Here is a 13,110-nt window from a genome sequence, read left to right as displayed (position 1 = left end):
TGCTTCAGTGATATCGTTATTTTTAAAAATTAACATTAACCCACCACCCTTTTTGTCTTTAAAGTCCCTTCTTTTTTCCATCTTTAACAGACCTTTACTTTGTTGTATTTTATCTATCTTTTGGTGTGTTTCTGTTAAATAAAATATATGTATTTTATTTGTGTCATCTTGTTTTCTACTTCTATTAATTTCTGTTTGGTTAGTGCTTGAATATTTAACAGGCATGATTTTATACATTGGCTGACTTTTTTGTCTAAATTCATACCTTTTGTACGGTGCTACTATAGCGTGAGGTCTACCACACTATAGCATGAGATCTACCTCCCGTTAGTACTATAGCGTGGGATTTACATCTGAATTATTCGTCCCTCATAGATGAAACACATTTCATACATTTGTTTAAGCCATAAACACTTAATTTAAACATATCTTAGAAATGACTTAAATAGATCATTGGATTTCTAATTAGATTAGAAAAAAAAGGAATAAAGGTAAAAATAAACATGTTATCATATATTTCCGTACATTTATTCTAGCGATACACTCTTCGTACATCAAACATGTTATCATATATTTCCATACTTTTATTCTAGCGATACACTCTTCGTGGATCAAACAGGTTATCATATATTTCCATACATTTATTCTAGCGATACACTTTTCGTACATCAAACATGTTATCATATATTTCCATACATTTATTCTAGTGATACACTCTTCGTACATCAAACAGGTTATCATATATTTCCATACATTTATTCTAGCGATACACACTTCGTACATCTTCTAAGAATGACACAAATAGATCCGCTTGAACTGTATCCAAGAGATTGTGCTCTTAAAAAGGCGAGCGCTGCTTCTTCTGTCAGAATGACTCTTCTATAAAACTCCTTCAGCAACATTTTTAGTACCCTCAATCGATGATATCTCTTTTAGGCCGAGGGAAAAACTGATTTAGGAGCTGTGGGACGCTGGTCACGCGGTAGACCTCACCCTCTACCTGGGTAGGCGACATTTATGGCGGTAGACCTCACACTATAGTAGCACATTTTGTACTTCGCTCTGCTTAGTCTGCTTGCGTTTGCTTCTTGACGAAAATTGTCGTTTCTTACTAGTTCTCCTCTCTTTATGTACCACCCTTACTCTCCATTTTCTTTTTTTCTCTCTCAATTCCTCTAGCAACCTCATTTCTTCCTCCCATTTCTTAAAAATGAGGTCAGGTGCAATGAAAACTTGTATCAACTCTTTTGTTGATTTCTTGAGGTGTTTCCCCCTTGCAATTATTCCCCATTTTTTCCTAGTGCTTTTAAGCTTAACTAGTAGGGGCCTTGGTTTTTGTCTTTGATCCGGTCCCTCTTTCTCTTCCCTTGGTTTGCCTAATCTACCCACTTCTTCAATTTCCACATCGTTCATTCCTAATTCGACATTAATCAAACTTCTACATGTATCAAAATCATCTTTCAGTTATTCATTACTATCAACTTTTGTACTTTCTTTCATGTTGAAAATTACTAGGCTATATTGTTTTTCTTTTTCTCCTTTTCCCTTATTTCTATCATCTCTGGCCTAACTTCCTCTCTTGTCAGATGACCCGTTCCTATCATATTATTATCTACTAAGGCTCTGATCTCATTTTTAACTCATCTACAGTATCCTGTAGCCCTATGAAATTATCCCTAACTTCATCATATTGTTTCCTAAGTTTCTTGTTTTCTGCCTTCAAGTTTTTGAAACTCCCCCAGCATCTACTGCAAAACCATCGGGCATGTTTGGATTTGCTGATTCTCTTAAATTCACTTCTGTCTAGTTGACCACAGCTTATACATCACATAGATCACATTGGATCTTACCGCTTTTTTTTTTGCACCATCCGCAGTCGTTTGGACCCGCCATGCTTTCTTCTTGTTCAGAGTCGCTTAAATACTCTTCCTCCTTTCCCTCTTTCACTTCCTTCTTTCTCACACTCACACCAACTGCACCTTTCATTGATTTAGACACCATGTTTAATATCTTTTGAGCTTGGGTATGTTATTCTAGCGTTTTTTTTTTTTTTAATTATTAGAACACACAATCACTCCGGGCGGGATTTAATGAGTGATTGAGTGATACACACACACACACACACACACACACACACACACACACACACACATATATATATATATATATATATATATATATATATATATATATATATATATATATATATATATATATATATGTGTGTGTGTGTGTGTGTGTGTGTGTGTGTGTGTGCGCCCATAAAGTTTACTGTAGGGACTGTAAGCTGCCTGAGACATTAAACGTAGTTTTTTAATTGTCGGTCGTTTTATTCAATTAAGAATTTCTCCGACTTATATAACTCTGTAGTAGACTAAGCACTTTATTGCTAACCTTCATATAATATTTTTTTCATTATCATCTAGTAATAATAACGCTCTTTAAAACCGTCCAACCAAACCAGTAACTGAGAGTCATTATTAAAGTTTAACCGACACAAGAGAAGTAGAATTCTGATCTTGGAAAAATTGCATTACTTTATTGAGAGACTGGTCCGTGATAGAAGATTCATTCATCTAAAGGCTAGAATTTAGCCTGAGTTATTCTTATCAGTTATAGGGCATATTGTTGACCCGTAGAAATGTCCAAGAGAAAGATTGACATCGACGTATCACAGCTTAAGAAGAGGTAAGAGTTTTGTTCAGACATGAGATTGACGATTCTCGTGGTCGGGACATGAAATGTAAACGATAACTATCTTGTCCTATCCTAGGTCGTTATTAAGGTTAATATAGTCTAAAAATGGTTTTGGCCGATTACAAAGTATTGGTGATGTGTAGGCTGTATGTGTTAAACATGACTCGTGTAAAGCTTTATCCGTACCTTATTGCTATACCAAGATATAATGCCAAGGCTCGGCTACAACGTCATGCTCCCTTCTTCCATCTTGATGTGCAACTTCTTAAGCTATTTACTCCGGTAGTTAGCATAATGTAGGGACAAATCTTTATTAGTCAGAATGTAGTTTGTTGGGACAGGCGATGTCTTTCTTGTCAAATCGTTTTTCTGTATGGGGAAAATTTTCTTTATTATTTGATATACCATTAGTTATTTTATCAATTTTCATAATGATTTACCGGTAAAATTATATTTACGGACGGGGAAACATTTCGAACAGAAATATATGTTTTCCTGTAGTAAGTAACGTGATTTAACCGAATTGGAGTTTTATTTCTACTGCAAACACTGAACTACCAGTTCAACTACTTTGTTATCCACTACACAATCACTAAAACTGATATAATTGAAATGAAGTTAAATTTGATGAAATCACATTAATTACTCCTAGAAAACATATATTTTATGTTCTAAATATTTTACCCTAAATCTGGTGATTCCTGCTTCACCGTGCGCTTGCTTTGCTGGCTTAAAATTGAAAACATAAGCTCTTTATGTACTGGCAAGCGGTAATGTTGAGCTGCGTATGCTATCATCAATGATTGATTATTATTTCTTGAATAATTATTCCCAGTATAATTTTTATAATAATAATAATAATGTTTATTGGACAAAAAATATTTACATTCAAAGATTTACAAAAAGAAAAAAGACTCAGTCCAAGCCCATGTGGAGCAGAGCTCTTCGGGCAATAATACAACAAAATAATATCATCAATTAAGTAAAAATAAAAATAAAGTAAATATGGATATAGATATACAAAATGTACGCATACATATACATAATCATATGTATACAAATAGATACATATAAATGAGAATCTTAGCCTAAAAACAAATGGAAATGCATATTTATATGATAAAGAAGGATGGTATATGAAAGCTAATGGTATATACATTGAAAAATTGTAGATATTAAGCAAGGAACTCAGTAAAAGAACTAGTTTTACAAATAAAAAATATTCTAAACAATGAAACATACTTGCGTTGTGGTTAGGTAGGCAAGTATAAATATTTATTAATAAAGCTTAATACCCAGATAATAGGAGATTTGTATATGATTTCTTAAAAGAGCGAACGCTAAGCAGTGCCTTTAGATAAGCGGGCAGAGTATTCCAAAGTTTAATACCTTGGTATAGATGCGATTGCTCGCATCTATTAATACGTATGAAAGGAAGAGTTAAGTTTGAATTTCTTATTCCATATGGATGAACTGATTGTTCCTGAATTATTTTTCGTCTTAAATCTGGAAATTTGTTCAAAATAAGTGTTTGGAACATCATATTCATTAAGGAGAGCTTATAAGTGTCTTCCAGCTTCAATATCGAGAGAGACTGGAAGAGTGGCGATGTATGAGCTAAGTAATCACTGGAGCTTATGATTCTTACCAGTCTTTTTTGAATTACAATTAATGGTTGCAAGACATTTCTACTACTACTCCCCCACGCCGTATTGCAGTAATTTAGGTGAGGAGATACTAACGAGTGATACAATTGTTTTATAATATATAAGGGGAAATACTCTTTTAATCTATATATGATACCCATTACTTTGGCAATTTTATTAACTGTCATATTTACATGCTCACAGAAAGTTAGTTTATTATCAAGAATTATCCCTAAAAATTTACCACTGGACTTCTGATCCAGAGTGTGATTTCCTATAGCAACCCTTATGTTATCCGGAACTCTACGTAGAGAAAAGATTATGAAGTATGTCTTTCTTTCATTTAAGGTTAACTTATTTACTAGTAGCCAGTTTTTTACACGAGTTAAATCAGCGGTTAGGGTATCACAGAGGGAGTAGATATTTTTATGTCTAAAATGAAGCGTAGTGTCATCGGCAAAGAGTATGGAGCTTAACCTACCTACTGATCGAGGTAGATCATTGATATAGGCGAGGAAAAATAACGGGCCTAGGACTGATCCCTGGGGAACACCTATTTTGACATCCATAACCTCTGAGAGATGGCCATCGAGGGTCACAAATTGTTTTCGACTCGTTAAGTAGGATTTTAGTAAGAGTAACGCATTTCCACGTATTCCATAATGTTCGAGCTTTTTAAGCAGCACATCTTGAGACACTGTGTCAAAGGCTTTACTGTACTCAAATCTAAAAAGACCGCACCAAGGTATTAATTTTTATTCATCGCATTGTAGATATTTTCAAGGAGGTCATTTACAGCATCACTTGTACTAACGCCACGCAGAAAGCCAGACTGACAGGTAGAAAAGATATTACATCTAGTAAAGAAAGAGTAGAGTCGATTGTACAATAATTTTTCAAAAATTTTATTCAATAAGGGAAGGCAACTTATTGGTCTATAGTTATTGACATCCGATTTATCACCAGACTTATGTAGCACAGTAACGCACGCTATTTTAAAAATGTCAGGATAAAGGCCAGAGGCAATACAACGGTTGAACAATAAGGATATAGGAAAGGCAAGTAAACTAGCATTATTCTTATATAGTTTAGTAGAATGATCAATGGTTCTTGCTTCCAAGTTTTCATTCCTGAAAAGAGAAAAACATCAAGCTCCTATAAACTGGCAATTGGTACATTCAACTATAAATTACAGACCCTAAAATTCAATACAAACCAATTAATAACATTGTATTATCGGGACGTCGAAGGTACTTCTCTTCCTTGTAAAATGACAAAATACGACACTTTGGTCACTGTAATTTTTGTGGTGTGACATTGTGCGATTTTAGAAACGTGTTAGTAACACTTAGTGACACATTAAAAGGACTTGGAAAGGACAGAAACAAAGTACTAATAACAAAGGAAGGGGGGAAATATAACCTGCCTATAGAGTCCTTTCAATGACGTCACTGGGAATCGCCGGCGGCCATGCTGGAGGACATACAAAGCGAAAACATGGCGGCTGCTACAGCGAATATGGACAATGAGAGCGACTTTGTCAAACAATTGTCGGGTGATAAGCGGTTTTACAAGCAGAAACTCAACCTAATTGATGGCCTAGATCCATACCAGATGCAGAATTCATTCAACTTATGGTACATGCAATTCAGATGCTTTTTAAACTTACAAAGGCAGAACATTAGTTATACATTTCCATTGAATAATCTGCTTCCAAAATTTGTTTTTCCCTTTAAGGCTTTTAAGTCCAAAATTAGATAAACACTGGGCCAATGAAGAGAGTGTTTATAATTATAAAGCTAATATTGATCATTTAGCCTAACCTTGTGTATTATAATTTTTGATTGTCAAAATGTATGTAAAAGTTTTGCATTATAATGTCAAATCTTTATCAGTTCATGCCTAACCATTGTGTTTGTGTTTGGTTACAAATGCTATAATTTCTTAAATACATATAAACATATGATGGACTAACTCTATTGTAATGCACTTGGATGATCGTTTTGCCTCCTTGCAATTAAATGCGCAAGTTTAATTATTTTTTCGATGTTTCATATATAAGCTGAAGACCCCTTCGGGTTAAACCAGCTTTTAGATATTATTATTATTTATAATCAATGTTTATTCATCACATAGGCCTGTATGTCTGCACAATTTAATACACAAATTAAAATAAATATAAATACAGTATACACTTAATTATATATATAGGCATGAGCACCTTGACGAAATAGAGACCTAGGTAAGTAGCCTTTGTTAATATAGCCAATATGGGCGCTTTTAATTTTTGTTTTGAAAACCTGAAATGCCCTTTTTGATGTTTAAAAATTGAGATGCCCCCTCCCCCCCACACACACTACACACTGAACTGACGATGATACTTGTGAAGTCACCCATGCGATCGGATATAGCATGTTTACACAGGAATAATGATACTTTTAGGGCCTAGCCGAGACTGACCTGATATGAAATGATCAGAACAGATACGTGCGTAGGGTAGTGAGGATTCACGTAGATCAGCCCGTGATATTCTGGCCAACCACAAGTCACATCTGCTCTTGGATAATTCTTCTGTATCTTTGTCCTGATTCTGAATAACTGCCGGTATGCGGTAGAAACTCTTGTCATCTCTTTGTCCTCGATTCCCACAGCCAACAATAGCGCAAAAACTGGGCATTGTAGATGGCTAACTATTCAACAGTTCAACCACAGCTATTCACTGAACGCGTCTTTGTTTGTCCTCCAAGATGGCGGACCAGAAGTTTGATGACATATAATGAAAGGACTCTATATAAGTTTCCATATGTACGGTCTAGTGATTGGTTAACGGAAACATTGGTGTAACAGTACGCCGTCTGCAATGTAAACTCGAAGGGTAAACTTGTTCAGAGCAAGTATTTGCTATGTGAAAACTGAATGTAAAACGGCAATAACAGGAAAAAACGGAAATGACGAACAATTAGTGGGATAAAATGAAGGAAAGAATAGATATTGTTTGTTCCGTAACTGAAATACAAACCACGCTATTTAATATGGGTTATTACTTTCGGCGTAGCTGAAATGAGCCGTTAGAATTTTAACGAGGGTTTACTACCCCCACCGCTAGTTAGAGGGGGGTAGGGAGGGTAGCCTGCTACCCCCCCCCCCCCCTTCCCCTCACACACACCTGTGCTGAGCTCACTTTGCTCTCGGCTCGGGTGGTAGTCGGACGTGTCCGTTCTCACCCTCGCCTCTTTGACAGCCATATTAATGTTTTTTGTCTATTTTACTTACTTTTTCTTATACTTGTAATATATATATAAACATTCTTCATGTTTATGTATATATTTCTGTATAGAAATGCAGTAAGTTTTCTTTTCAGTGTTTGTGCTATGTGTGTGATGTACGACAACGACACTTGCGTAGTGCAAGGCCACCACAGTTCCACTTCGTGGGGAACGACCTCTCCCTCTGGTCCATCGGTCTTCGTGTCGGCTTATTTCCGTTAACTCGGCCGCCGCAGGGGAACCGTCATCGCCTGGGCTCTCTTCATCCATCTATTGTCTTCGCTTTGCTTCTTTTCCTACGGGAAACTTGGATTCTCAGCGAAGGGAATGTGGCCTTTTTTTAGATTGACTACGGTCTCTCTGTACTCGGGGTCGTTCACCCTTACTACAACTATGTACTATTATGATAGCTCCTTTCCCGTTGCGGGTTAGGTTGCTATTACGTTGTTTTTCTCAATTATTTTTAGTGAAATCTAATAGTATTTTATCTTTTCAGCTTCTCCGTGGGGAACACTTCCCTTCGGGGGGTCAGTGGTTCTCACTTTAGTGTATATTCTTAGATGATTTAGATAATTATAATTTTGTTATTACAATTACTCCGCCCCCCTTCTCCCGTGGATGTCATCTGGGGAAGGAGGGCGCATACTTAATTCTTATTTTATGTTATTCCCTTGGGGTTCCTCTTCGGAGTTCCTCCCTGGGGAATTTCTGTTAAAATAATTATTTAATTTTATTTTCCCAGTTAACTATGCAGTTCTTCGTTTGACTAAAAAGTGCCAACAAAGCAGAGCTGTCCTGTTCATGACTGGAGAATCTGCTGTCTCTGCCGAGCTGTCCTGTTCATGACTGGGGAATCTGCTGTCGCTGCCGTCCCTCAGAGGATGTCGTCATGGGCGTTATCCCTTCTCTTAGAAGTACCCCCGTGACAACGTGCCAGCAATTCAGATCATCTTAGAACGCTAAAGGAGGTTTGCCTCCAGGGGTTGGACCACTTCCCTTCCGAGAGAGGTTTCCTCCCCAGGTGTGAGGTTTTCTCCTTTCAGAGGGAGAACTTCTCATACCTTAATAAATTCATCGCCTTCGTCTACTGTTGCTACCCTTCGGCCAGACTTTTCTCCCCCCTTGCTGAGTTTCTCTTCCTTCAGGGGTGGAGCACAGTCTTGGCAAGTCTCTTCTACGAAGTGTTCACCTCTCGTTCGCGAGAGAGGCCACTCATAGAGACTCCTCTTCGGAGGATCATTCTTGATAAGGTCAGCTTGCTGATCCAACAGCCCTAAGGGGGGTCACCACGAATGTCTTCAGGTCTCTTCTACGAAGTGTCAACCTCTCTCGTTCGCGAGAGAGGCCACTCATAGAGACTCCTTTTCGGAGTATCGTTCATGATAGGTCAGCTTGCTGATCCACAGTCCTACGGGGCATCACCACGAGTGTCTTCGGGTCTCTTTTACGGAGTGTCACCTCTCTCGTTCATGAGAAAGGCCACTCATAGATACTCCTCTTCGGAGGATCGTTTCTGATAAGATCAGCTTGCTGGTCCAACGGCCCCAAGGGGTTTCACCACGAGTGTCTTCAAGTCTCTTCTACGAAGGGCACCTCTCTCGTTCGCGGGAGAGGTCTCATAGAGACTCCGCCTCGGAGGATCAAGCAGAACTTCCAGTGACCTCTAACTTGTGCTGCAACATGGTCATTTGGACTTCGGTCCTGGACTCTAGCACGGACCTTTACGGTCCCATCGGTGGATACTGGACCTTCCAAAGGGCACATCCCGGTTCCTGATCGTCCTGCCAGCTGACCTGCCGATCTACCAGCGCAACCTTGCGCTGCAACGAAGCACTTCGTTCCAGGACTCTAAAGCAGACCTGCTTTCAGTCCTCATCGGGGGATGCCCGCCCTTTTTTTAAGGACACATCCCAGTTCCTTATCCTCCTGCCAGCTAACCTTTCAACCTACTAGCGCGTGCGTGCGCTCGCCGATCTTCTTATGCGCGCAAGCGCCGACTATCTTCTTACGCGCGCAAGCGCTGACGATCTTGTCCGCGCGCGTGCCAACATTCTGGCCCGCACGGGCTCTTCATTCTGATCCTGCATGTCAATCTGATTCCTGCACACTCTATGAAGTCTCCCGCGCGCGAGCCCCGGTTATTGCCCATCGCACGAGCAACGCGCGGTAAGGGCGCCATCACCGCATCCCCCCCCCCACAAGCACAGAACAGCGCGCTTGCCAGTAGGGGGGAAGCTTCCAGAAAGGTCCAGGGACATTTCTTCCTTATCTTCTTTCTTCTTTCAGGCGACTCCCCCTCCAGAGGGAGTGTCTGACAGCGCAGCCGGTAGCCCTGGTTTGGGGCTCTAGTCAGAGCAGTAGCTTAGGCTTTCAAGCCTGTTCACTCTGAGTTGGCCACAAATCCTTGGCTGCATCTACTCCCCTGAAGAGGAAAAGAGGAGTTTCGGACGCGGTAACTTCTCCGAGGACGAAGCTGTCTCCTCGTAAGTCTTCGAGGCAGGCACCCTCCCCCCTCAGACTTTTCTCCCTCCCTTTCGGAAGAAGATTTCCCGTCCTCAGGAGAGTCACGTGAGGTGAGAAGTTCCCCATCACACCATTGAGGGAAACCCCACCTCGCGTGGTAAAGTCTTCTCGACTAAGGGTGGAGAAGAGCCTGCCTCCGTCGTTGTGGAGTCCTGCATCCCTCCCAGGAGGGAGTCAAATGACTCCAAGACAATACCGGGAGGCCTCTAGCACCGGAATCTACAGGCTCAGACATTCTTCCGTTATGGGAACGAACCAGTTTGAGCCTCAGGACGTGGAGCAGGCTGCTGAGAGGTGGAGGAAGTCACCAAGACTCCCTCCTACATAGGGCTTTGATATTCAAGCCCTGTAAACCTCCAGCACCCCAGCAGCCACGTCCCACCAAGACAACGGCAGCGAAGACAGTGGTGTCTAAGCCCTTTTCAGTCAAGGACAAGAAAGGCAAGAAGTCCTCCAGGGAAGGGAAGAATCCTAGAGGGAGCAGCCGAGGCTGCAAGCGCTAGGATTGCCAGTCCCCCTGCATGTCCGCAGTGGGGGGATGCCTACAAAGTTGCGCAGACAGGTGGCAGCAACTCGGGGCCGATTCCTGGACGATTTCCGTAGTCAGTCAGGGATATCGCGTCCCGTTCACAACATCTCTACCTCCCCTGACGACGAATTTGGTGTCATTTAGCTCCCTTGCCATGGGATCAGCAAGGGGGCTGGCCGTTAGGGCAGAGGTCCAGATTAAAGCAAACTCCGTTCAGCATGGAGACCGCAAACACGGTCAGTCTTGCAGTGAAGCCGCAAGACTTCATGTGTATACTGGATCTGAAGGACAGGTACTTCAGATCCCAGTCCATCCGTCTTCAAGGAAGTACTTAGGATTCAGCCTAGACCACAAGGGGTACCAGTTCAAGGTGCTGTGTTTCGGTCTCTCCACAGCACCACAGGGTTTCACCAGAAGTGTTCACCCTAATATCATCGTGGGCACACAGGATCGGCATCCGTATCCTCCGTTAACTGGATGACTGGCTGATCCTAGCAGACTCTGAGTCATCCCTTCTTCGACTCCGAGACAAACTACTAGGACTTTGCCAGGATCTGGGGATCATGGTAGATCTCGAGAAGTCCTCTCTGCTTCTCACTCAAAGACTGGTTTACCTAGGCATGATTATACACACACCAATCTCCACTAAGCCTTCCCATCAGACGACAGCATAGCAAGACTGAGAAGGGTCGCAAGCCCTTTCCTCAGTCGAGAAGAGCTTCCAACCCAATCGTGGTTACGTCTCCTTGGTCACTTTTCATCCTTGGCTCGTCTAGTTCCCAACGATCGCCTCAGGATGAGATCTCTCCAGTGGCGGCTCAAGTCCCGGTGGAATCAAGGTTGCGATTCCCCTTACGTCATGGGTCCTGCGGAACAGATGAACCTCCAGTGGTGGGTGACAGACGAGAACCTACGGAGAGGAGTGTATCTTCTCGTCCTTTCCCCGGATATAATGCGGTTTTCGGACGCCTCAAAGAAGGGGGGGGGGGGGGGGCACGTTCTGTACCACAGGACCTCAGGCCTGTGGTCAGAATCAGAAAAGTGCCTCTATATAAATCATCTAGAGATGAAGGCAGTTTGTTGGCCCTTCAGCAGTTCCAACAATACCTGGCAGGTCACTCTGTGGTGGTAATAAGCGACAACACCACAGTAGTGGCTTACATCAACAAGCAAGGAGGTACCTTTTCAAAGCAGCTATCCCATCTTCCAGTAGATATAATGAGATGGACCGAAGTCCGCTCGATTCTACTATTGGCGCGTTTCATTCCAGACAAGAGGAATGTGCTCGCCGACAATCTGAGCAGAGCGTCTCAGATAGTGAGTATCGAGTGGTCTTTGTGTCATCCAGTAGCCAACAAAGTCCTGACTTTGTGGGGTTCCCCGACTGTGGATCTGTTTGCGACAGCGCTAATCTTCAAGATTCCACCATACTTCCCCCCAGTCCCGGATCCCAAGGCAGTCTGGCAAGATGCCTCCCAACAACGGGGGGGACAACATCAACGTGTACGCCTTTTCCCGGTTATGTCTGATGAGGAGGGTACTCAACAAGACCAGAATATCGGTCAATTTTTCAATGACCCTCATAGCTCCGCTATGGTATCACGCGGAATGGTTTCCGGACCTTCTGCAATCCCTAACGGAACTTCCGAGAGAATTCCTTCCACGACACGATCTACTCGGACAACCACATGCCAGCATCTTCCATAAAGCCGTAGCTTCGCTACGACTTCGCGTCTGGTGACTATCCAGCATCTCCTCGGTGAGAGAGAAATTTGCAACAAGTTGCGATTAGGATGTCTAGACATCTGCGAAAATCATCCGCATCTGTCTACCAGGCAAAGTGGAAAGCCTTCCGTGGTTGGTATCTTGGAAGGGGTATCTCTCCACTCGATGCCACTATTCCAGCAATAGCGGAGTTCCTCGTGTATTTGCGGGAAGAAGGGGCGCCTTTCAGTCTCGGCGGTGAAAGGCTATCGCTCGGCCTTAAGTCTAGCCTTAGGCTCAAAGGAATGATCTTTTCTTCCTCGCTGGAACTTTCCCTACTCATACAAGCTTATGAACTTACCTTCCCTCCGTCGGATGCGAGACCTCCTCCATGGAACGTGGTTCGGGTTCTCAGGTCTCTTAAGAGACCTCACTATGAACTATTACGCCAGGCTTCAGTTCGCCACCTAACTTTGGAGACAGTGTTCTTACTAGCTTTGGCTTCGGCCAAGCGAGTTGGTGAACTTCATGGTCGCATATGACATCGCCCATGCAAGGGTATGGAGGGAAGGTAACGTTTAAACTCGTCCCTGGGTTTGGTGCTAAGACTCAAAATCAGGGGGTGTCGGGCGCTTGGTTTAACTCCTTCCGGATTCGAGTCTCCGTTCTGTGACAGATGTCCCAGACCTTCTCCTACTGTGCCCAGTAAGGAGTCTGAGGTTATATCTCAGAAGAACGGCTATAG

General features: G+C 42.0%; 1 protein-coding gene across 2 annotated transcripts in view; it reads left to right on the top strand.

The window, feature by feature from the left end:
• The first annotated feature begins 2,492 nt into the window (after positions 1 to 2,492).
• Dhx15 (DEAH-box helicase 15) overlaps positions 2,493 to 13,110 on the top strand; it is a 251,776-nt gene continuing 241,158 nt past the window's right edge. Inside the window, exon 1 of one of the 2 annotated variants that reach the window (XM_068371428.1) lies at positions 2,493 to 2,688. In XM_068371428.1, the coding sequence (XP_068227529.1) occupies positions 2,642 to 2,688 (47 nt within the window). In that variant the 5' untranslated portion in view covers positions 2,493 to 2,641. The remainder of the gene's footprint in view (positions 2,689 to 13,110) is intronic. The other variant, XM_068371427.1, reaches the window with a different exon arrangement.

Source organism: Palaemon carinicauda, chromosome 4 (assembly GCF_036898095.1).
Source record: "Palaemon carinicauda isolate YSFRI2023 chromosome 4, ASM3689809v2, whole genome shotgun sequence".
Taxonomy (NCBI): domain Eukaryota; kingdom Metazoa; phylum Arthropoda; class Malacostraca; order Decapoda; family Palaemonidae; genus Palaemon; species Palaemon carinicauda.
This window is presented reverse-complemented; position numbering and strand designations above follow the sequence as displayed.